Source organism: Urtica dioica, chromosome 11 (assembly GCF_054948205.1).
Source record: "Urtica dioica subsp. dioica isolate 48M chromosome 11, U.dioica_male_clone48M_v1_H2, whole genome shotgun sequence".
In the NCBI taxonomy this organism is placed as follows: Eukaryota; Viridiplantae; Streptophyta; class Magnoliopsida; order Rosales; family Urticaceae; genus Urtica; species Urtica dioica.
The window spans coordinates 23,222,647-23,248,198 of NC_142766.1; the positions used below are offsets into that span (position 1 = coordinate 23,222,647).

A 25,552-nucleotide genomic window follows, 5' to 3' on the forward strand; every position below is an offset into this window, starting at 1 on the left:
CCGGATCTCGATCACGGAGGCTCAGATCCAGACTCGGACCCCAAGAGCCGACCTGGCCGTGCCTCGAACTCCGTCGCCGGTGGAGAAAAAGCTTTCATCTCCGTCGAATTCCCGATCCAAACCCTCGCCGGACCGCCGATCGAAGAAACCTCAACCGGATAGTCAAGAGAACCCTATCTCGAATAGAAACCCTAACTCCAGACAGATCTTGGCGGAGATGTCGCTGGACAATCCCGATATAGGCATGTTCCTTCTGAAGCTCGCGCGAGACACTATCGCTTCCGGCGATGGTCCGGTGAAGAGGCTTTGGACTTCGCAGTGAACGGATCTCCGGCATCGCGGAGTCGCCAAAGATGACGACGATCCTCCGCCGTCGAACTCGTGGATATCGACGAAGACGAGGAGCTAAGAGTCTCTCGTGCAAGGATTTGGACCAGAGAGCTAGGATGAAGATCATTCAAGGTTTGGCTAAGTCCTTTTAAAATATGGGTATTTTTGTGATTTTTTAAATTTTGAACTATTTTGCCTCAACTTTGCAAAGTTTGACTATTTTACTAAGTCCAACGTTTTAAATGGTTAAATAACCAAATCACCCAAAAAAAATAAACATTTATCATTTTTACCCCATATAAGAATCCATTTATTTATTCAAGCACAATTTCGATAGGGATGGAACAAAACACTTTAGACTTTTTTCATGAAATTAATGCAGTACAATCGATAATACATATGGGTAATCACGAGACCCTTATTAAAAATAAAGGTACAATTGCAACAGGTATGAAAGTAAAACCATTAAAAGAAATTCTTAAATATCCCAAACACACATAGAAAACGACTTATTCAAGTATAAAAAATCATATGTTTCTATGGTAAGCACAAATATAAAATACGCTTAATAGTGAGTGGGAGGCGGCGGCGATCGGTAGTAGTATGGAGGCGGAGATTCGTTGACATATGGCGGCGGTGGTGATGGAGACGGTGGTGGCGGAGACTTGTAGACGTAGGGAGGTGGTGGGGACTTCTTAGGAGGGGGAGGGGATTTGTATACATATGGGGGCGGTGGGGACGGGGAAGGTGGCGGTGGTGACTTGTAAACGTACGGAGGCGGTGGTGATTTTTTGGGAGGAGGTGGAGACTTGTAGATGTACGGTGGCGGCGGTGAAGGTGATGGTGGTGGTGGAGACTTGTAAACATAAGGAGGCGGTGGTGACTTCTTAGGAGGCGGCGGAGACTTGTAGACGTACGGAGGTGGTGGGGACGGTGAAGGTGGAGGTGGTGACTTGTAGACGTACGGAGGTGGCGGTGATTTCTTGGGAGGGGGTGGGGATTTGTAAACGTAGGGCGGCGGTGGTGACGGGGATGGTGGTGGTGGGGATTTGTAAACGTATGGTGGAGGAGGAGAGTGAACCGGCGGCGGTGGTGATTTGTATTGGTACGGCGGAGATCTGATGTATTTTGGTGGTGAAGGATAAACCACCTGTTTTGGTGGCGGTGGAGAAGAGTAGACGTAGGGTTTGTAATCGGCAGCCACAGCTGTGGCTACCAGGCAGATTGCCATGGCATAGTAAACTATCTGAGAGCTCACCATTTTCTGGCAAGCGCTCGGTTTCTTTAACTTGTGTTTGCTTAGATAGGTTCTAATGCTTTCAAGTGTGTTATGATTTGTGATTTGCATGGTCTTAGAGCCCTTTATATAGTGGTTCCCTGACTTACTGAAAAGGATGACGTCATTATTTAGTCAACAAAACAGGCTGGGTACGTAATTATAAAATAGTATGGTTCAAAGAGCCCCCTTATTTAATATTTTTGGTATTTAGCAGAATTTCAATGCTCACATCTCGAAATAATTGATAAGTGACATACACCCGCCTAACTTTTTCCCTTTATTTTCCTTCGACGTGATTTTGTGCATTCCCACCACTATATACGACGTGTATTCTCTTGAAATATAGCGGAGGATAATGTAAATAATGATAATTACAAAAAAAAACAAAATGCTATGTGATTCCAATATTAGGAGAGAGAACGAACATCGATGTATTTCTTATGATTACAATATATTTACAAGAATTATGATTAATTATGAGCTTTACTATGTTTTGCTACAGAGCCCATCTTACATTGTTTCAGTCTTATGATGTCTATTAGTAGGTATCATTGTACGAATAACGCTGGCCGTATGTGCATAACTTGTTTTTAATTTAATGTGAGTTTCATTATTTGCATGCATGGTTTGTCCATAAATCATCAAAAATTGTGAAGAAGCAAATGGTGAAGTCAAGAGAGAGAGTAGGTTTGGAAATTAAAGAAGATGTATACATGAACGTACGATTACAAACTTGATTGAAGTGTGTTAGGTAAGCAATGCTCATATTTTTCTTTTGTATTTTTTGTTATTATTTGGCAGGTAGACATTGAAATAATAAAATATATATATGAAGTCAAAGTCTATGATTGTAATTGTAGACATGGGACTACATAGTCTTAATTATTATTTTAAATATTATCAGAAGAACCATATATTACCACAAATAATATATGCTGGAAGTTGTATGGTTTTCTAATTAGCTAAACAGCCGTAAGAAATTAATAGCTTTGTAAAGTATCTGGTATTTTTCTAAATATATTAATAAAAAATTAGTCAAATAAACCACCGAAAGTCTAAGAATTTATAGATAAGCCAACTTTTTACAATTTTTTTGTAAATAACCATCTCAACTTATTTACGGCACTTAATAAGACAAAAATACCCCAAAAACATTCCCACCTATTTTGAGTTTTTTTTTTTTAGTGTCGTAAGTAAGTTGAGGTGACTATTTACAGAAAATTTACAAAAAGTTGACTATTATACAAAACGCTATAAGTCAAATGGCTATTTAGCTAAAAGACCCATATATTAAAGTAGTTCATATACGATAAATTTCAAAATTTACATGTACTAAAAAATGAAGCTAATATTTGTATCTACAACATAAATATTGTCAAATGTTTTTTGGAAAAAGAAGAACGCAAAGATCATAATTGAAATAAAATAAATTCGTGAAATAAAATATTGATTGAATGCGACTAAGATATAATTGATAAAATGAGTTCATCACACATAATGAACAAAAAAACATAGACTGATAAATATTATGAATATAATTTGAAATTAAGATATTTTATTTACTGTCTAAATATTTATACAATATCAAACACTATGGAAAAACAAAGAATGCAAAGAAAAGAAAAAAAAATATGGAAATGTGATGAAGAAATCATAACATGAATTCTCATACAATTTCAAGCACGATTTTTTCACATTGATTTAAAAAAAAAAAGTGAAAAATATTAAAAAAAAAAAAAAAAAAAAAAAAAAAAAAACTAAAAAAAAAAAAAACAAAAAAACAAAATCAAGTAACCGCGTCGGATTGCTTTAGGTACGCTTCCATATAACCGCTTTCTAAACCTTTAGACCGCGCTTCTTTATAACCGCCTTCTAAACCTTCTGTCCTCAAATCCTAAGTGTCTCCTACGTGGCATAGGTTTAGACTACGTTTTTTTAGACGCCATCTAATAGTTTTAAAGTTATGCGATACGACGTCACTGTTTTATGCGCAGTCTTTAGTTCTTCAAAGCGTTTATAAAGCGCCTACTATCACTGTTTTTGTAGTAGTGGACCTCATCATCATAATGATTTTGAATATCAGTAACACTGGAAGAACTAACAACAGTAGACTCATCAGAAACATAATTGAGAATATGTAATTTTTTTTTTCTTTGCCAAATTTTAACTAATTGTTTGTAGTTTGACTGAATTTTTAGCTGTCTTAAGTATTAACCATCAAAGACAAATTTTCAAACTGGTAATTAATTTGGTAAGTATGCAATATAAAAATCACGCAATACTTTTTTCAAAAAAATTAAATAAATAAAGTATTGCGAGATTTTTTTTGGTAATGAGGTAAGTATACAATATAACAAAATATATAGTACTGGAATTTTTATTTATTATTTGGTTAAAAAGCATTGCTAGATTATTTTTATTATAAAAAAAAAAAAAAAAAAAAAGAAGTCTGATAAATTGCTCTTCTCAGGTCTATGCATAACCGAAATATTTGAGAAAAATATCTCCAACGAATAATTTTTGCAAGTAATTAACATATATTTCAGAAGAAATAAAAAAATTAGGTAGAACGTGAAAACTTTTTTTTATTTGCTGCAAAACCTTTTATATAAATCTTTCGTTTTGAAAGCAACTCGGCAGCGTACGTAGTCTCTATCTGAGACGCTTAGTGCATTACGGTCTAAATTACAAAGAATACATTGTCAAAGTTCACATTGATCCCGTATTTATGGATAGAAGTGTGAGAAGCTTTCGTCAAACACATATGATCGGAAATTCCTGACATTATTTTTGCTATAAATACAAAACTTGTGGGACCGTGAATCATGTCTCTTGGAAATGACTCGCAGTTTCTAGTTATAGTCGAGCACACATATGATGACTTATCATTGTAATGGATATGCAACTATCGTGTATCTAGCTGCTATATCAACTTACGTACTTTGGAATTAATTTATGGATAAATTACACTCATGCCCCCTGAACTTTTGACCATTTAATAACGTGGTCCCTATTTTTATTTTTCTTACAACGTCGCGCTTAAACTTTCATATTCTTACAAACTTAGTTCTTCCGTCAAATTTTTTCTATATTCCGTCTATTTTAACTTGTGTAATCAACATATTACGACTTGAATATTTAAAATTACCTATCTATCCTTTATTTAATTATTTTATATTTAAAATTAATAAATTAAAATTAAAAAATTTCATTTTTCATTTTGTTTGTTGTCTTTTTTTAATACTTTTTTTTATACATTTCCATTATCCTTTTTTTTTCACGATAATAGAAAATTAATAATAAATAATAATTCATTTTTACAATTCATTTTTATTAAAAATTCATATTTTACATAATTATTTTATTTTTATTTATTTTTTTATATAATAAATAATAATTTTTAATAATATTAAATAATTATAAAATCAATATTTTTTTGTTATTTTACAATTTTGTCCCTGTTTAAATAGTCATATGTCAATCACATGGGCAAAAATGGATGGATTGTTGAGAAAAATAGACGGAAGGACTAAGTTTGTAAGATTGTCAAAGTTCAAGGGTGACGCTATAAAAAAAATAAAAATAAGGACCACGTTGTTAAATGGTCAAAAGTTCAGGAGGCATTTATGTAATTTATCCTTAATTTATATATGACAAACAAAAATGCTTTGAAGACGTATAGAGCACAATGAATATTAAAAATTAAAGTAGGATTGTCCTTTAATATTATCATCAAGGATTGAAATCTCGCATCCCACGGCCATACCGCACCTCTAATTTTGGGGTATCTCGTCTCGTACCATGATATTCCGCGGTATTTGATGAACGTTCGGGGTATCTCGTACGTACCGTGTGACAAACCGCATTCCGCGGGATATATCGCAAAAAAATGATATTCCGCGGGATATTTAAACAAGAAATACAATTTGAAAAAATACTTTTCAATTTTCATGCGTACATAGATAAAACATAAATTTAAACAAAAAAATTTCGCATAGAGTTTCATTCATAAGCATAGTTCATATATATACTAAAACTTAATAATTATTTTAAAAGGTATTACAAATTAATATATATATATAATTAATATTAAGAACCAATAATAAAGTTAATAATATATTTCATATTAGATATATGTATGTTTGTTTTGTTTACCCATTAATATTTGTGTATAGCTTTTTAGCATATATATATAATTTCGTGTATGGTTTGAGTTTGGCCGTAGAGAAATGTACACAATGATGTGAGCCAAAGTGGAATTGGAATAAAAAATTGTGAGATAAAAGCAATAACAATACACGCTGTAGAAAATACACTTGAATGTGTGATTATTTTGACATCACATCATTATCCAACGTCTTAAAACTTTTATCTCACACATTCACTTTGGTATGCAATTTGTATAGCAAAAAAAAGTCCCACATCATTTGTGTATACGAGTTATCTTAGTTTTGGGCATTATAAATAAAAAAGGGAACTTTATTTAATGTTAAAGATTCAAATTGTAAATAGGCCCGCTGAAATGAACGGCCCATACACAATTTAAACTTTTTTTAAACGTGTTTTATTTTTCGTCGCGAGAGGAAAGCGCGAGAATTTGCGAAATTTAACAAAGTTTGCGAGATATATTCATCTCCCTCTCGCGCGAGAATTTGCGAAATTTAACAAAGTTTGCGAGATATATTCATCTCCCTCTCTCGCATCATTGCGAGAAACGAGATCTCGCGCAAGATTTAAATCCTTGATTCAAATCATTGCTTGATGTATATATAAGCTGTGATTTTATTTTATATTATTGAATGAATATTAAAAAATTTAGGATTGTCCTTTAATATAATTACGAATCTAGTACAAGAGAAAAACCAATTAAAGGTATCAATGTGTGAAATTTCTAGCTTTAATATATAAGATAGACTCAGTATTCATTGATAATCATATGGTTCTGCATATAGAAATAAAAATGGATTTTTTTAGTTCGTAAATGTAATCCGTTTAAATGAAGTGTTTAGCAAAATAATCAAAATTTCATAAGTTAGTGCATTATAACCACTTACATTTTAAATATATTAAGATACTTTTAATGTTCGGGTGAACCTGTTTTTTCAAAATTTCCAAATAATTAATCTAGGTGTCAAAAAATTTAATCCGGCTCATCCACAGCAAGAAGGCAGCGACGTGTCAAAATATTTAATCCTGCTTTCAAACATTTTAATCCACTGTTTAATAACAAAAACACTTAAAACCGAAAACCGAAGAAGAAGAAGCTGCATGTCAAAATATTTAATCCTGCTTTCAAAAAACTTAATCCATTGTTCGATAACAAAAGCACTCAAAACCGAAAACAGAAGAAGAAGAAGAAGATGGCGGTGGTGATGATCGTCAAAACCCCGCCAGATGCGCCATCGTTCCGGATCTCGATCATGGAGGCTCCGATCTAGACTTGGACCCCAAGAGTCGACCTGGCCGTGCCTCGAACTCCGTTGCCGGTGGAGAAAAAGCTTTCGTCTCCATCGAATTCCCGATCCAAACCCTCGCCGGACCGACGATCGAAGAAACCTCAACCGGATAGTCAAGAGAACCCTATCTCGAATAGAAACCCTAACTTGAGACAGATCTTGGCGGAGATGTCGCTGGACAATCCCGATATAGGCATGTTCCTTCTGAAGCTCGCGCGAGACACTATCGCTTCCGGCGATGGTCCGGTGAAGAGGCTTTGGACTTCGCAGTGAACGGATCTCCGGCATCGCGGAGTCGCCAAAGATGACGACGATCCTCTGCCGTCGAAATCGTGGATAGCGATGAAGACGAGGAGCTAAGAGTCTCTGGTGCAAGGATTTGGACCAGAGAGCTAGGATGAAGATCATTCAAGGTTTGGCTAAGTCCTTTTAAAATATGGGTATTTTTGTGATTTTTTAAATTTTGAACTATTTTGCCTCAACTTTGCAAAGTTTGACTATTTTACTAAGTCCAGCGTTTTAAATGGTTAAATAACCAAATCACCCAAAAAAATAAACATTTATCATTTTTACACCATATATAAGAATCCATTTATTTATTCAAGCACAATTTCGATAGGGATGGAACAAAACACTTTAGACTTTTTTTATGAAATTAATGCAGTACAATCGATAATACATATGGGTAATCACGAGACCCTTATTAAAAATAAAGGTACAATTGCAACAGGTACGAAAGTAAAACCATTAAAAGAAATTCTTAAATCCCCAAACACACATAGAAAACGACTTATTCAAGTATAAAAATCATATGTTTCTATGGTAAGCACAAATATAAAATACGCTTAATAGTGAGTGGGAGGCGGTGGCGATCGGTAGTAGTATGGAGGCGGAGATTCGTTGACATATGGCGGCGGTGGTGATGGAGACGGTGGTGGCGGAGACTTGTAGACGTAGGGAGGTGGTGGGGACTTCTTAGGAGGGGGAGGGGATTTGTATACATATGGGGGCGGTGGGGACGGGGAAGGTGGCGGTGGTGACTTGTAAACGTACGGAGGCGGTGGTGATTTTTTGGGAGGAGGTGGAGACTTGTAGATGTACGGTGGCGGCGGTGAAGGTGATGGTGGTGGTGGAGACTTGTAAACATAAGGAGGCGGTGGTGACTTCTTAGGAGGCGGCGGAGACTTGTAGACGTACGGAGGTGGTGGGGACGGTGAAGGTGGAGGTGGTGACTTGTAGACGTACGGAGGTGGCGGTGATTTCTTGGGAGGGGGTGGGGATTTGTAAACGTAGGGCGGCGGTGGTGACGGGGATGGTGGTGGTGGGGATTTGTAAATGTATGGTGGAGGAGGAGAGTGAACCGGCGGCGGTGGTGATTTGTATTGGTACGGCGGAGATCTGATGTATTTTGGTGGTGAAGGATAAACCACCTGTTTTGGTGGCGGTGGAGAAGAGTAGACGTAGGGTTTGTAATCGGCGGCCACAGCTGTGGCTACCAGGCAGATTGCCATGGCATAGTAAACTATCTGAGAGCTCACCATTCTTTGGCAAGCGCTCAGCTTCTCTAACTTGTGTTTGCTTAGATAGGTTCTAATGCTTTCAAGTGTGTTATGATTTGTGATTTGCATGGTCTTAGAGCCCTTTATATAGTGGTTCCCTGACTTAGTGAAAAGGATGACGTCATTATTTAGTCAACAAAACAGGCTGGATACGTAATTATAAAATAGTATGGTTCAAAGAGCCCCTTATTTAATATTTTTGGTATTTAGCAAAATTTCAATGCTCACATCTCGAAATAATTGATAAGTGACATACACCCGCCTAACTTTTTTCCTTTATTTTCCTTCGACGTGATTTTGTGCATTCCCACCACTATATACGACGTGTATTCTCTTGAAATATAGCGGAGGATAATGTAAGTAATGAAAATTACAAAAAAACAAAATGCTATGCGACTCCAATATTAAGAGAGAGAACGAACATCGATTCATTTCTTATGATTACAATATATTTACAAGTATAGACTATTAAAAGAAATATGATTAATTATGAGCTTTACTATGTTTTGTTACAGAGCCCATCTTACATTTGTTTCAGTCTTATGATGTCTATTAGTATGTATCATTGTACGAATAACGCTGGCCGTATGTGCATAACTTGTTTTTAATTTAATGTGAGTTTCATTATTTGCATGCATGGTTTGTCCATAAATCATCAAAAATTGTGAAGAAGCTAATGGTGAAGTCAAGAGAGAGAGAGTAGGTTTGGAAATTAAAGAAGATGTATACATGAACGTACGACTACAAACTTGATTGAAGTGTGTTAGGTAAGCAATGCTCATATTTTTCTTTTGTATTTTTTGTTATTATTTGGCAGGTAGACATTGAAATAATAAAATATATATATGAAGTCAAAGTCTATGATTGTAATTGTAGACATGGGACCACATAGTCTTAATTATTACTTTGAATATTATCAGAAGAACCATATATTACCACAAATAATATATGCTGGAAGTTGTATGGTTTTCTAATTAGCTAAACAGCCGTAAGAAATTAATAGCTTTGTAAAATATCTGGTATTTCTGTAAATATATTAATAAAAACTTAGCCAAATAAGCCATCGAAAGTCTAAAAATTTATAGATAAGCCAACTTTTTACAAATTTTTTGTAAATAACCATCTCAACTTATTTACGGCACTCAAAAAGACAAAAATACCCAAAAATATTTCCACGTATTTTGAGTTTTTTTTTTGTCTTTTTGAGTGCCGTAAGTAAGTTGAGGTGATTATTACAGAAAATTTACAAAAAAGTTGGCTATTATACAAAACGTTATAAGTCAAATGACTATATAGTTAAAAGACCCATATATTAAAGTAGTTGATATACGATAAATTTCTAAATTTACATGTATTAAAAAATGAAGCTAATATTTGTATCTACAACATAAATATTGTCAAATGTTTTTTGGAAAAACGAAGAACGCAAAGATCATAATTGAAATAAAATAAATTCGTGAAATAAAATATTGATTGAATGCGACTAAGATATAATTAATAAAATGAGTTCATCACACATAATGAACAAAAAACATTGAGTGATAAATATTATGAATATAATTTGAAATTAAGATATTTTATTTACTGTCTAAATATTTATACAATATCAAACACTATGGAATAACAAAGAATGCAAAGAAAAGAATAAAAAATATGGAAATGTGATGAAGAAATCATAATATGAATTCTCATACAATTTCAAGCACGATTTTTTCACATTAATTTAAAAAAAAAAAAGTGAAAAATATAAATAAATAAAAAACAAAATCAAGTAACCGCGTCGGATTGCTTTAGACCACGCTTCCATATAACCACTTTCTAAACCTTTAGACTGCGCTTCGTTATAACCGCCTTCTAAACCTTCTGTCCTCAAATCTTACGTGTCTCCTACGTGGCATAGGTTTAGACTACATTTTTTTAGACGCCATCTAATAGTTTTAAAGTTATGCGATACGACGTCATTGTTTTATGCGCAGTCTTTAGTTTTCCAAAGCGTTTATAAAGCGCCTACTATCACTGTTTTTGTAGTAGTGGACCTCATCATCAGAATGATTTTGAATATATCAGTAACACTGGAAGAACTAACAACAGTAGACTCATCAGAAACATAATTGGGCTAATACTGTCACAGATGTTAGAGAAGATGAAGGGTTTACACTTGTGAATCTTCATGATGGGTTGAATCAATTTCAGAGAGATCCATTTATTCTAGCTTCACAAGCAAAGCAAGTATTCTACTCTAGAGAAAATGAATCATCGAGTTGGTACGTTGTGCTGAAAGCGCCACCAAGAGGATTTCATGAACTAGATGAATTTGATGAAAATGAATATACTACTTATGCACCACATGATGTACACATGCTTTTACAGAGATGATCACATTGTGTGATATGCTGGTACTTTTGTTAATTTTGTTCCAGTATTTTTCATATAAGATTACAATTTTATTGATTGTAAGTATATTCTCTATTTATTTGTTTATCATTGGTTTTATGTTTGTTTAACTTATATATAGTTTTATCTTTTAAAAAAATTATGTACCTCGACATTGTAAAAAAGATGTTGCAATAAATGTTATGACTACATTTTTACGATGTCGTTACATTGAAGATTTTGCGACATTTCATTATTGTCACTTAAAGTGTATATCACGACACTTTATTCTCTAATGTCGCTAAATCATCCAGTCTAACACAATTTTACGACATTTTTAACGAAAATGTCATTGCACACATTAAATGCTGACATTATCACCCAAATGTCATTAATTAGGTGTGGGGAAAAGACATATTTCTTGTAGTGCTTAAGTATTAACCGTCAAAGTCAAATTTTCAAACCGGTAATTAATTTGGTAAGTATGCAATATAAAAATTACGCAATACTTTTTTCAAAAAAATTAAATAAATAAAGTATTGCGAGATTTTTTTTGGTAATGAGGTAAGTATACAATATAACAAAATACATAGTACTGGAATTTTTATTTATTATTTGGTTAAAAAGCATTGCTAGATTATTTTTATTATATAAAAAAAATAAGTCTGATAAGTTGCTCTTCTCAAGTCTATGCATAACCGAAATATTTGAGAAAAATATCTCCAACGAATAATTTTTGCAAGTAATTAACATATATTTCAGAAGAAATAAAAAAAATTAGGTAGAACGTGAAAACTTTTTTTTTATTTGCTGCAAAACCTTTTATATAAATCTTTCGTTTTGAAAGCAAGTCGGCAGCGTACGTAGTCTCTATCTGAGACGCTTAGTGCATTACGGTCTAAATTACAAAGAATACATTGTCAAAGTTCACATTGATCCCGTATTTATGGATAGAGTGTGAGAAGCTTTCGTCAAACACATATGATCGGAAATTCCTGACATTATTTTTGCTATAAATACAAAACTTGTGGGACCGTGAATCATGTCTCTTGGAAATGACTCGCAGTTTCTAGTTATAGTCGAGCACACATATAATGACTTATCATTGTAATGGATATGCAACTATCGTGTATCTAGCTGCTATATCAACTTACGTACTTTGGAATTAATTCATATATGACAAACAAAAATGCTTTGAAGACGCATAGAGCACGATGAATATTAAAAATTAAAGTAGGATTGTCCTTTAATATTATCATCAAGTATTGAAATCTCGCATCCCACGGCCATACCGCACCTCTAATTTTGGGGTATCTCGTCTCGTACCGTGGTATAATTCCGTGATATTCGATGAACGTTCGGGGTATCTCGTACCGTGTGGTAAACCGCATTCCGCGGGATATATCGCAAAAAAATAGTATTCCGCGGGGTATTTAAACAAGAAATACAATTTGAAAAAATACTTTTCAATTTTCATGCGTACATAGATAAAACATAAATTTAAACAAAAAAATTTCGCATAGAGTTTCATTCATAAGCATAGTTCATATATATACTAAAACTTAATAATTATTTTAAAAGGTATTACAAATTAATATATATATATATATATATATATATATAATGAATATTAGATCCAATAATAAAGTTAATAATATATTTCATATTAAATATATGTATGTTTGTTTTGTTTACCCATTAATATTTGTGTATAGCTTTTTGGCATATATATATATATATATATATATATATATATATATATAATTTCGTGTATGGTTTGAGTTTGGCTGTAGAGAAATGTACACAATGATGTGAGCCAAAGTGGAATTGGAATAAAAAATTGTGAGATAAAAGCAATAACACTACACGCTGTAAAAAATAATACACTTGAATGTGTGATTATTTTGACATCACATCATTATCCAACGTCTGAAACTTTTATCTCACACAATTTGGTATGCAGTTTGTAGAGCAAAAAAAAGTCCCACGTCGTTTGTGTATACGAGTTATCTTAGTTTTGGGCATTATAAATAAAGAAGGGAATTTTATTTAATGTTAAAGCTTCAAATTGTAAATAGGCCCGCTGAAATGAACGCATATACAATTTAAACTTTTTTAAACATGTTTTATTTTTCGTCGCGAGAGGAAAGCGCGAGAATTTGCGAAATTTAACAAAGTTTGCGAGATATATTCATCTCCCTCTCGCGTCATTGCGAGAAACGAGATCCCGCGTAAGATTTCAATCCTTTATTCAAATCATTGTTTGATATATATATATAATTAATTTATATATGACAAACAAAAATGCTTTGAAGACGTATAGAGCACAATGAACATTAAAAATTTTAGGATTGTCCTTTAATATAATTACGAATCTAGTACAAGAGAAAAACCAATTAAAGGCATCAATGTGTGAAATTTCTAGCTTTAATATATAATATAGACCCAGTATTCATTGATAATCATATGGTTCTGCATATAGAAATAAAAATGGATTTTTTTGTTTGGTAAAAGTAATCCGTATAAATGAAATGTTTAGCAAAATAATCAAAGTTTCATGAGTTAGTGCATTATAACCACTTACATTGTAAATATATTAAGATACTTTTAATGTTCGGGTGAACCTGTTTTTTCAAAATTTCCAAATAATTAATCTAGGTGTCAAAAATTTTAATCCAGCTCATCCACAATGAGAAGGCAGCGACGTGTCAAAATATTTAATCCTGCTTTCAAAAATTTTAATCCTCTGTTTAATAACAAAAACACTCAAAACCGAAAACTGAAGAAGAAGAAGATGCGTGTCAAAAAATTTAATCCTGCTTTCAAAAAATTTAATCCATTGTTCTATAACAAAAACACTCAAAACCGAAAACAGAAGAAGAAGAAGATGGCGGTGGTGATGATCGTCAAAACCCGCCAGATGCGCCACTCAGATCCAGACTCGGACCCCAAGAGCCGACTGACCGTGCCTCGAACTCCGTCGCCGGTGGAGAAAAAGCTTTCGTCTCCGTCGAATTCCCGATCCAAACCCTCGCCGGACCGCCGATCGAAGAAACCTCAGCCGGATAGTCAAGAGAACCCTATCTCGAATAGAAACCCTAACTCGAGACAGATCTTGGCGGAGACGTCGCTGGACAATCCCGATATAGGCATGTTCCTTCTGAAGCTCGCGCGAGACACTATCGCTTCTGGCGATGGTCCGGTGAAGAGGCTTTGGACTTCGCAGTGAACGGATCTCCGGCATCGCGGAGTCGCCGAAGATGACGACGATCCTCCGCCGTCGAACTCGTGGATAGCGATGAAGACGAGGAGCTAACAGTCTCTGGTGCAAGGATTTGGACCAGAGAGCTAGGATGAAGATCATTCAAGGTTTGGCTAAGTCCTTTTAAAATATGGGTATTTTTGTGATTTTTTAAATTTTGAAATATTTTGCCTCAACTTTGCAAAGTTTGACTATTTTACTAAGTCCAACGTTTTAAATGGTTAAATAACCAAATCACCCAAAAAAATAAACATTTATCATTTTTACCCCATAAAAGAATCCATTTATTTATTCAAGCACAATTTCGATAGGGATGGAACAAAACACTTTAGACTTTTTTTATGAAATTAATGCAGTACAATCGATAATACATATGGGTAATCACGAGACCCTTATTAAAAATAAAGGTACAATTGCAACAGGTACGAAAGTAAAACCATTAAAAGAAATTCTTAAATCCCCAAACACACATAGAAAACGACTTATTCAAGTATAAAAAATCATATGTTTCTATGGTAAGCACAAATATAAAATACGCTTAATAGTGAGTGGGAGGCGGTGGCGATCGGTAGTAGTATGGAGGCGGAGATTCGTTGACATATGGCGGCGGTGGTGATGGAGACGGTGGTGGCGGAGACTTGTAGACGTAGGGAGGTGGTGGGGACTTCTTAGGAGGGGGAGGGGATTTGTATACATATGGGGGCGGTGGGGACGGGGAAGGTGGCGGTGGTGACTTGTATACGTACGGAGGCGGTGGTGATTTTTTGGGAGGAGGTGGAGACTTGTAGATGTACGGTGGCGGCGGTGAAGGTGATGGTGGTGGTGGAGACTTGTAAACATAAGGAGGCGGTGGTGACTTCTTAGGAGGCGGCGGAGACTTGTAGACGTACGGAGGTGGTGGTGATTTCTTGGGAGGGGGTGGGGATTTGTAAACGTAGGGCGGCGGTGGTGACGGGGATGGTGGTGGTGGGGATTTGTAAACGTACGGTGGAGGAGGAGAGTGAACCGGCGGCGGTGGTGATTTGTATTGGTACGGCGGAGATCTGATGTATTTTGGTGGTGAAGGATAAACCACCTGTTTTGGTGGCGGTGGAGAAGAGTAGACGTAGGGTTTGTAATCGGCGGCCACAGCTGTGGCTACCAGGCAGATTGCCATGGCATAGTAAACTATCTGAGAGCTCACCATTCTTTGGCAAGCGCTCAGCTTCTCTAACTTGTGTTTGCTTAGATAGGTTCTAATGCTTTCAAGTGTGTTATGATTTGTGATTTGCATGGTCTTAGAGCCCTTTATATAGTGGTTCCCTGACTTACTGAAAAGGATGACGTCATTATTTAGTCAACAAAACAGGCTGGATACGTAATTATAAAATAGTATGGTTCAAAGAGCCCCTTATTTAATATTTTTGGTATTTAGCAAAATTTCAATGCTCACATCTCGAAATAATTGATAAGTGATATACACCCGCCTAACTTTTTCCTTTATTTTCCTTCGACGTGATTTTGTGCATTCCCACCACTATATACGACGTGTATTCTCTTGAAATATAGCGGAGGATAATGTAAATAATGATAATTACAAAAAACAAAATGCTATGTGACTCCAATGTTAAGAGAGAGAACGAACATCGATGTATTTCTTACGATTACAATATATTTACAAGTATAGAATATTTAAAAGAAATATGATTAATTATGAGCTTTACTATGTTTAATTTGTTACAGAGCCCATCTTACATTGTTTCAGTCTTATGATGTCTATTAGTATGTATCCTTGTACGAATAACGCTGGCCGTATGTGCATAACTTGTTTTTAATTACATTCAAATTTAATATGAGTTTCATTATTTGCATGCATGGTTTGTCGTCCATAAATCATCAAAAATTGTGAAGAAGCAAATGGTGAAGTCAAGAGAGAGTAGGTTTGGAAATTAAAGGAGATGTATACATGAACGTACGACTACAAACTTGATTGAAGCGTGTTTAGGTAAGCAATGCTCATATTTTTCTTTTGTATTTTTTGTTATTATTTGGCAGGTATATATACATTGAAATAATATATATATATATATATATATATATATATCTATATATATATGAAGTCAAAGTCTATGGTTGTAATTGTAGACATGGGACCACATAGTCTTTTTTTTTTTAAGGCAGCTTAGCTGCAGTGGGGATTGAACCCACGACCTCCACACAGGAGGTGGTGTGGAATTACCACTAGGCTATACTAGGTACCACTGATCACATAGTCTTAATTCTAGTTATTATTCTGAATATTATCAGAAGAACCATATATTACCACAAATAATATATGCTGGAAGTTGTATGGTTTTCTAATTAGCTAAACAGCCGTAAGAAATTAATAGCTTTGTAAAATATTTGGTATATTTCTGTAAATATATTAACAAAAAATTAGTCAAATAAGCCACCGAAAGTCTAAGAATTTCTAGATAAGCCAAATTTTTGTAAATTTTTTGTAAATAACCATCTCAACTTATTTATGGCACTCAAAAAAATAAAAATACCCAAAAACATTCCCACCTATTTTGAGTTTTTTTTGTTTTTTTTAGTGCCGTAAGTAAGTTGAGGTGACTATTTACAGAAAATTTACAAAAAGTTGGCTATTATACAAAACGCTATAAGTCAATGGCTATATAGCTAAAAGACCCAATATATTAAAGTAGTTCATATACCATAAATTCCAAAATTTACATGTATTAAAAAATGAAGCCAATATTTGTATCTACAACATAAATATTGTCAAACGTTTTTTGGAAAAACGAAGAACGCAAAGATCATAATTAAAATAAAATAAATTCGTGAAATAAATTATTGATTCAATGCGACTAAGATATAATTGATAAAATGAGTTCATCACACATAATGAACAAAAAACATTGAGTGATAAATATTATGAATATAATTTGAAATTAAGATATTTTATTTACTGTCTAAATATTTATACAAAGAAAAAAAAAATATGGAAATGTGATGAAGAAATCATAATATGAATCCTCATACAATTTCAAGCACGATTTTTTCACATTGATTTAAAAAAAAAAAGTGAAAAATATAAAAAAAAAAAAACAAAAAAAAAAACAAAATCAAGTAACCGCGTCGGATTGCTTTAGGCCACACTTCCATATAACCGCTTTCTAAACCTTTAGACCGCGCATCCTTATAACCGCTTTCTAAACCTTATGTACTCAAATCCTACGTGTCTCCTACGTGGCATAGGTTTAGACTACGTTTCTAAAAATTTACACTTTTGACCCATTTTCTAAAAGATTTACATTTTTTATCCTGAAAATTTAAATTTTTATTAGTATTATAGGGCACCAAAATATTGAATCGTCTTTAACCCCGATGAGTTTCGGCCGGCCCTGCAAGTTTATATGACCATACGTGTTTAGGCTTTGCTTTAGACATCTCAATTTAATTTAATTATTTATTATGTGTGCGCTATTCAAATATTCACGATGGAGGTAATGTTTCAATTCATAACAGTGTTTGTTTATTCTATATGTCCATCTCGAGAAAGATAAAATGTTTTCTTCACGCACCTAATACTCATGTGTTTTATAGTTAGCTCAAAATCCATTTATAGAAAGTAGGTTAAAATACTCCCATATTTATTTTCTTTTTCTTTTTTATTTCCTTTTCATCTGAAATATAGCAAATTTACATCATTACCCTCATAGAATCTCAGATCCTATAACCCTTCTCTCAGCCCATTTCACCCTTTCACACCTTATTGTTGTAGATTGTATACTCGGGAGCTTCGTATGAATTATGGAGCCCCAACTAAGTTCCACATCCATAGAAAAAGTGAATGCATTTATCAGATATGAGGCTAGATCTAATGAATAAAAAAAACAAAAATTGATGGGATCTGAGATCCAATGGTACTAAAATCATATATAAATATGGATATTGTTGAAACATACTTCAAAAAAAAAAATAATAATAATTCCAAAAAATAGTGGTACAAAGGTCAACCCCGTGATACGTACAAGACGAATCACGGTGGTAATAACGGCCCTTATCTCCAAACCGCATCCCCGACAAGTCAAGAAATACTATCCCACCACCGCACAAGAAATTTTTTTTCGCCTGTGATAGTATAATTTTTTTTTTTTTTAAGGCAGCCTTTCTACAATATCCCTTGGAATTAAGGGTAGGGTAATAATAAACTGCCAATATATTTGATGATTTAGAGTCAATTGAATAAATATATGTGTCATCAATGGAAAAACAATTAGAAATTGTCAAACCCTTAAACTAGATGAAGTCGAATAAAAATATTTAAAAATGTTAAAATATGATAATTAAGAAAATTATTCACAACTAATATTAAAATATGTATTTTGTATTCTTTTCAATCGATGGAAGAAACAAATGTATATAAAAAAAATAAAAAATAAAAAGTATATAGTTTAAGGGATTAATTTGGTCTAATTTTTTAGGCGTCAAATTGAAACGAAATATACAATTCTGGGGGGAAATGTAATTTACCCACCCTATTGATATATTATTTATACATATAGGAAGTCCACTGAAAAACAAGTTGAGCTCACAAACATTGAATTGCGATCATTTTGGTTTACATTATCACATTGTCGTTCATGCATTTGGAACTAATTTAATATTCTGTTATCTTTCCATATATATCATCTTTGTCAAAGATGCTGAATGACATTGGATGCATTAATTAGCATTTGTGTAGATAAAATATACATGGAGAGAGATGATAAAATTGAATTTACCAAATGCATAATCCGTACAAACAATCAACCGAGTCTTCAACCATAGCATTAGACTTGTTCGTTCCCTAGCACGTACCAATCTGATGTACTAGAACATTTCAAAAACATATATATGATTGAAAAGCTTGAGAATAGCAAAGTTAGGTGAATAAACAAATCACTTTATCATCGGCCAAACAAACCATTTATTTACACTTCAGAGAAATTTTCTCCCATGTGCATAATAAGCTTTCTATTTACTATTATGACTAAAATATTATTACGCCGTCAGTCGAGAAAATTTCAGTAACCATTTTGTGTTTGTATTTTGACTGTTTGAATGAACAATCGTAACTATTATTCTCATAGATATATTAGCATACAGTAATTGCTCTTTCAAAAGAAAAAAAAAATGCTAGAGCATTCATTGGATGATATATATATATATATAATCAAATGGAAAACACCATTACTATATTTATCTAATGTGTTTGAATGACACGTTTATGGTGTACGTTTGACAAAATCATCACATATGTAGTTAATATTTATACCTCAATTAAACTTTGTGGTTACGATGAATGCCAATTTTGACAAACTAAATAATTTGGTCGAGTTTTACACGCCAAAAAAAAAAAAAAAAAAAAAAATACTCTAATAATTATGTGCTTCAAATAAATTATTGAATGATTTTATATATATATATATATATATATATATATATTGAAGCTATTGAAATTAAAGATCAATTGTGAGGAACTAGTCATATTTGACGAATTATTTTGTCTAAATAGCCAAAGTTTGTAATGTCATTTGTGAGGAACTAGTCATATCTATATGCATTACTTTTAATACCTTATGCAAAAAGAAAAGGAAAAAAAATAAGCATGTTAGACTAATTTGTATTGATATAACCTCGAATAAATGTCATTCCGTTGAATTTTCGCTTTCATTTATTCTAATTTTACGTTTGGCTAGATATTTTTGCGGATTTGTTCATGCGCTCTTCGTGTAAATCCAACTGTGGGTTGAGGAAGCAGCATCTATAGCCATAGTTTGAGTTTTATTTATTTATTTATATTTCGAGGTTATGAAGGTTCGGAAGAGTTTTTAGTGTGAAAAAATAAAGGAGAATGACAGACATCACTACTCACTAACACTCATGTTTCTTTTTTCTCTCGTCCTCTACTTGTATATCATATGCTCGTCATGTGAAACCATATTGGGGGTCAAGGAAGCATCTCTTTTGTCATTTTATGATTTTATTATTATTATTATTATTATTATTATTTAAGGGTTTGAGTTTTTTTTTTTTTTTTTTTTTTTTTTTTTTTTTTTTTGCAAGACGTCGAATCCATGATGACTAAAATTTCTACTAAGATTAGTTATTTTGGGATACATCTCGCGTGGTGGAAACATTTTTTACAATTTTTTTTACTCCACAAAATGCTGAACCGACAATGATTATTATTTTTTTTTCTAAGAGTAACAAGTCACCGTGGGTTCGAGATTGTGTGTGGTGGAAAAATCGCAATGGTTTTTCAACGTAAATACAGCCATATGTGTAATAAAAAAATGTCGTGATATATCAAGTACTCGTGACTCGTATCAAGAAACACCTTATATTATTTCTTTCACACACACGTAATGTAAAATAACGTCGAGTGATACAATATTAATGTATAATATCCACTCAATGCTCATTTATACTCATACTGTTAAAAGAACAAATAACATTATCATTTTACTCACATCTCTAGTCTATATTCTGCACTTTTTCTCCTTTTGTAAGGGTCCATCCATTTATTTAAGTGTCATTTCGATAGGGAACACTTTAATAAGGATCAAAACATATAGAATTTCATAAATTAATGTAGTACACTCGATAATACGTACACGAGATGATTTCGAAACCTTAATGAACATAGAGGCCCTCTAGAAAGGTATAATTGCTCATATAAGAAAGACAAATCATGAAGAAGAAAAAAAAACATTATTCAAACCCAAATGGAAAACGACTTATGCAAGTATAAAAATCATTATATGGCATACACAAATTTAAAATATGCTTAGTAACGCGTGGGAGGAGGCGGCGATCGGTAATAATATCTGGGAGTCGGCGGTGGTGGAGACTTTTGGACATACGGAGGCGGTGGTGATGGAGACGGCGGTGGCGGAGACTTGTAAACATACGGGGGTGGCGGAGACGGAGATGGTGGTGGTGGAGACTTGTAAACATATGGGGGCGGTGGAGATGGAGATGGCGGCGGAGGAGACTTGTAGACATACGGAGGTGGAGGAGACGGTGATGGCGGTGGTGGAGACTTGTAAACATATGGGGGCGGTGGGGATGGAGATGGCGGCGGAGGAGACTTGTAGATATACGGAGGTGGAGGAGACGGTGATGGCGGTGGTGGAGACTTGTAGACGTACGGTGGTGGTGGGGATGGGGATGGTGGTGGTGGAGACTTGTAGACGTACGGAGGTGGAGGAGACGGTGATGGCGGTGGCGGAGACTTGTAGACATACGGTGGTGGCGGGGATGGGGATGGTGGAGGTGGAGACTTGTAGACGTACGGAGGTGGAGGAGACGGTGATGGTGGAGGCGGAGATTTGTAGACATACGGTGGTGGTGGGGATGGTGATGGTGGAGGTGGAGACTTGTAGACGTACGGAGGTGGAGGAGACGGTGATGGTGGAGGCGGAGATTTGTAGACATACGGTGGTGGCGGGGATGGTGATGGTGGTGGTGGAGATTTGTAGACATACGGTGGTGGTGGGGATGGGGATGGTGGTGGTGGAGACTTGTAGACGTAAGGCGGAGGAGGCGATGGAGAAGGAGGAGGTGGAGACTTATAGATATAAGGAGGTGGTGGTGAAGGAGATGGCGGAGGCGGAGATTTGTAGACATACGGTGGTGGTGGAGACGGTGAAGGTGGAGGTGGTGACTTGTAGACGTACGGAGGTGGCGGTGATTTCTCGGGAGGGGGCGGGGATTTGTAAACGTAGGGCGGCGGTGGTGACGGGGATGGTGGTGGCGGAGATTTGTAAACGTATGGTGGAGGAGGAGAGTGAACCGGCGGTGGTGGTGATTTGTATTGGTACGGCGGAGATCTGATGTATTTTGGTGGTGAAGGATAAACCACCTGTTTTGGTGGCGGTGGAGAAGAGTAGACGTAGGGTTTGTAATCGGCAGCCACAGCTGTGGCTACCAGGCAGATTGCCATGGCATAGTAAACTATCTGAGAGCTCACCATTTTCTGGCAAGCGCTCGGTTTCTTTAACTTGTGTTTGCTTAGATAGGTTCTAATGCTTTCAAGTGTGTTATGATTTGTGATTTGCATGGTCTTAGAGCCCTTTATATAGTGGTTCCCTGCCTTACTGAAAAGGATGACGTCATTATATGGTCAACAAAAAAGGCTGTATTTTTTATTATATAATTCAAAGAGCAATTTAATGTCTTTGTATTGAGCAATATTTCAATGGTTACATCTCGATATATAATTGATAAAAATGACATACACGGTACACGTACCTAACTTTTCCCCTTTATTTTCCTCCAACCTGATTTTGTGCATTCCCACCAATACATACGACGCGTATAGCGAAAGATAATGTAAATTATATCATTACAAAAAACAAAAACAAAAACAAAAAAGAATATCGGTGTATTTCTTATTATTACAATATATTTACAAGTACAGGTATAGGATAAGATTTCGGATGAAGAGAGAGATTTATTATGAGCTATACTATGGTGCTTCATGATGTGAATATCCCTTTCCATGTATAGTAATTCAGTTAATTATAGACTTCGTAATTTAGTATAAGAATTTTCTCATGTGCATGGTTTAATTTGTTAACTTATTCATTATATACTGTATCGGTGTTAGAAAACGTCAAAGAAGCTAATGGTGAAGTCAAAGAGAAACGTCAAAGCTAATGGTAAAGATATTTAAGGGGATGTACGATAACCAGATGTTTTTTTTTTTTGTGTATACTTGGAAATTTTAAACAAATCAAAATAACCAGATGACCTATTCGCAATATAAAAAATTAATATTCCGTAGATGAATTCAAATAGTATGAGTGTAATATCGAAATATGACATAATCCGAGCAATATATACTGGCACAAGATATGTTTATTGCATTTGAGCAAAAAATTATAAGAAAATAATCACGGGCGTTAAAGACCACAAATTTTCAAAGGTTATTTTAAAAATCGAAACTGAATTACACAAAATCAAACTTTTACACATATTTAATTGAATCTTAAATATATGCGTTACTTTACTTAATTGAATAGCCTTAGATACATAGTTTTTAAATAAAAATATTTCAACATTTTAGTTGACCACTGTAGTCACGTGCGTTGAGTTAAATGGAAGAAAGGGGTTTTTTTTTTTTTGTTATAAGACACATAGTTCTATATATTGAAATTATGTCTTTGAAGTAGTTTTGAAAGTAAGAAATATATATACGTGATAAATTAGAAATACATTTATATATATTATATATTAAAATTACATAATTTGTGCAACTGTTACATAAACTATTTCATGCAATTTCTGCAATATTACTATTAATGAGTAGATCATGAGAACGTAATAGATGTGGAATAGGTACGAACACATGAATTGGTACTCCAATTTGACCAATGATGCTTGTGTTTGAGGAGTATTTTTCCGATGGAAAAACAATTTACTATAATAATACGATACACTATAGATTTACACCCAATAACTCCCTCACTAGCTACTCATCGTAAGTCTATATATGAACTATAACTCATGCATGCTCCCCAAAAAGCCGAGATCCCCTCGCTTCCACATAATATCTTTGAGACTTCTACAAACATGTTTTCTGTTATAAAAAAAAACTATAAACCTAACTATAGCTTCTAGATCAAGCGAAAAAAAAAAAAAAAAAAAAAAATCTAGCTAGCAGAGGGACAATACAATCTCTAAAGAGAAAGCAACAAAAGTCGTTATTTACTCTCAAAAACTAAAACTAATTCTCTAAAATAATAAAATCGTAGTTTTGATGTGTCCAAATTTCTTATTAGATTAGATTTAATTGGGCAGAAATCGTCGCAGATCCTCTCAAACAATTCATGTAACATTTCGCTGAAAATGTTCAAGAAGCCCATTTCGACCTATAACCTTCTATTATATATTTCTCGATTATTGTAGTCATCAACCCAATCAATAAAGCCCAACAAGTTGAGCAAACATTGAGTTGAGATCATTTTTGACTTGTACTTTTGCTCATACATTTTCTTTATTGAACTAATTCTTTAATATTCTGTTATCTTTCCATATTTCCTCTTTGTCAAAGATGCCTTTTTTTTTTAACAAAACATTATCAGAGATGCTGAAATACATTGGATGCATTATTTAGCATTCATTTAGATTAAAAAAAATAAAAAAATTACTATTTATTTTCCGTAAATTTGTCTGCAGAAATTAAAACGTAACTAAATTTACCAAGTATAAGTTCCGTACAAGCAATCAATTGATCGTGTCCTCAACTAGCACTGCTAAAAGAGTCAATGTTTATTGGGGGCTATAAGACCCGCGAATTTTTAATGTATGTTTATAAGTTTGTCTTCAGATTGATCTCAGAGATGAAATTAACATAGTTGGGCAGTGATAGTGAAACGCCACTCCGGAAATGAGTCAAAAATTGGTTGAGTGAATCGCTCCCAAATCATGCATAATAACAAGGTCATTAATAAACTGGTTGTGAATTTGTGATAAGAAACTCCCGATTTTCTCTCCCTCAATTGGAAACGCCAAAGGTGGTTCAGTTTAATGATCACGAGATTACAGGTGAGATTTTTTTTTTTTTTTTCCGGTTATATATTTACTACGTTTCGAAAGAAAATTTGGGTTGGATTCTCTCTCGATGAATAGCCCAATCATTTGATATGTCGATTCATACAATCATTCTGATGTCGGTAAATAAATAAATAAAAAAAAAAAAAAAAAAAAGCAAAATCTAATACTTGTCATAAAGTTGAATATGCGAGCCAATGAAGAAACCCCACAAGTATTAATATAACTAGGATGATTCCTTCAGGGTTTCTACTCGCAAAAACATGTCTTGCACTCGTTGATTTTTTCTTCATTTATTATATATATATATATATATATATATGGGATTCCAGCATGAAAATAAATAAATTCCACCAAAAGAGCATCTTACCGAACGTTATCGCACATTGACTAATAATCTAATAGACGGAACGAGCAATATTTTCTATTTATTTAAATAAAGTTATGAAGTAATGCGAAGGCACAACTACAAGTTCGAAGTCACGAAAATAATTTTCTTTGGGAGATGAAAATAATGAATTGTTAATACAGACAGTTTGTCAACTATAAATTTGAGGTAGTTGCAATCCTTATTAGGCAAACCAAGCCTGTTTTATTGATTAACAAATACAACTTGTCCAAAAATTATGGTGCATGGCTAACTATAAAAGGACGAATATCTTGCCATTATCATTCAATTCAATTTTAAACAACAAATTGCCAAAAC

At 34.0% G+C, this 25,552-nt stretch overlaps 4 protein-coding genes across 4 annotated transcripts; all 4 read right to left on the reverse strand.

Annotated features, from left to right (window-relative positions):
- Positions 1–668: 668 nt before the first annotated feature.
- LOC149382633 (uncharacterized) lies at positions 669–1,665 on the reverse strand. The gene has a single exon (XM_089630655.1). It carries the CDS (start codon positions 1,589–1,591, stop codon positions 896–898), a length of 696 nt encoding a protein of 231 aa, XP_089486781.1. The 5' UTR covers positions 1,592–1,665; the 3' UTR covers positions 669–895.
- Positions 1,666–7,687: 6,022 nt separating this feature from the next.
- Positions 7,688–8,678, reverse strand: LOC149382634 (uncharacterized). The gene has a single exon (XM_089629887.1). The coding sequence runs from the start codon at positions 8,604–8,606 to the stop codon at positions 7,911–7,913; it is 696 nt and encodes a 231-aa protein (XP_089486013.1). The 5' UTR covers positions 8,607–8,678; the 3' UTR covers positions 7,688–7,910.
- Positions 8,679–14,573: 5,895 nt separating this feature from the next.
- On the reverse strand, positions 14,574–15,517 carry LOC149382635 (uncharacterized). The gene has a single exon (XM_089600972.1). The coding sequence runs from the start codon at positions 15,443–15,445 to the stop codon at positions 14,798–14,800; it is 648 nt and encodes a 215-aa protein (XP_089457098.1). The 5' UTR covers positions 15,446–15,517; the 3' UTR covers positions 14,574–14,797.
- Positions 15,518–20,862: 5,345 nt separating this feature from the next.
- LOC149382636 (uncharacterized) lies at positions 20,863–22,337 on the reverse strand. Its single transcript, XM_089600971.1, has one exon. The coding sequence runs from the start codon at positions 22,262–22,264 to the stop codon at positions 21,077–21,079; it is 1,188 nt and encodes a 395-aa protein (XP_089457097.1). The 5' UTR covers positions 22,265–22,337; the 3' UTR covers positions 20,863–21,076.
- Between the last annotated feature and the right edge of the window lie 3,215 nt (positions 22,338–25,552).

What these genes read in the sequence shown, in the direction of transcription:
- LOC149382633 (XM_089630655.1), bottom strand. Translation starts at nt 1,591, where the DNA reads ATGGTGAGCTCTCAGATAGTTTACTATGCCATGGCAATCTGCCTGGTA.
- LOC149382634 (XM_089629887.1), bottom strand. Translation starts at nt 8,606, where the DNA reads ATGGTGAGCTCTCAGATAGTTTACTATGCCATGGCAATCTGCCTGGTA.
- LOC149382635 (XM_089600972.1), bottom strand. Translation starts at nt 15,445, where the DNA reads ATGGTGAGCTCTCAGATAGTTTACTATGCCATGGCAATCTGCCTGGTA.
- LOC149382636 (XM_089600971.1), bottom strand. Translation starts at nt 22,264, where the DNA reads ATGGTGAGCTCTCAGATAGTTTACTATGCCATGGCAATCTGCCTGGTA.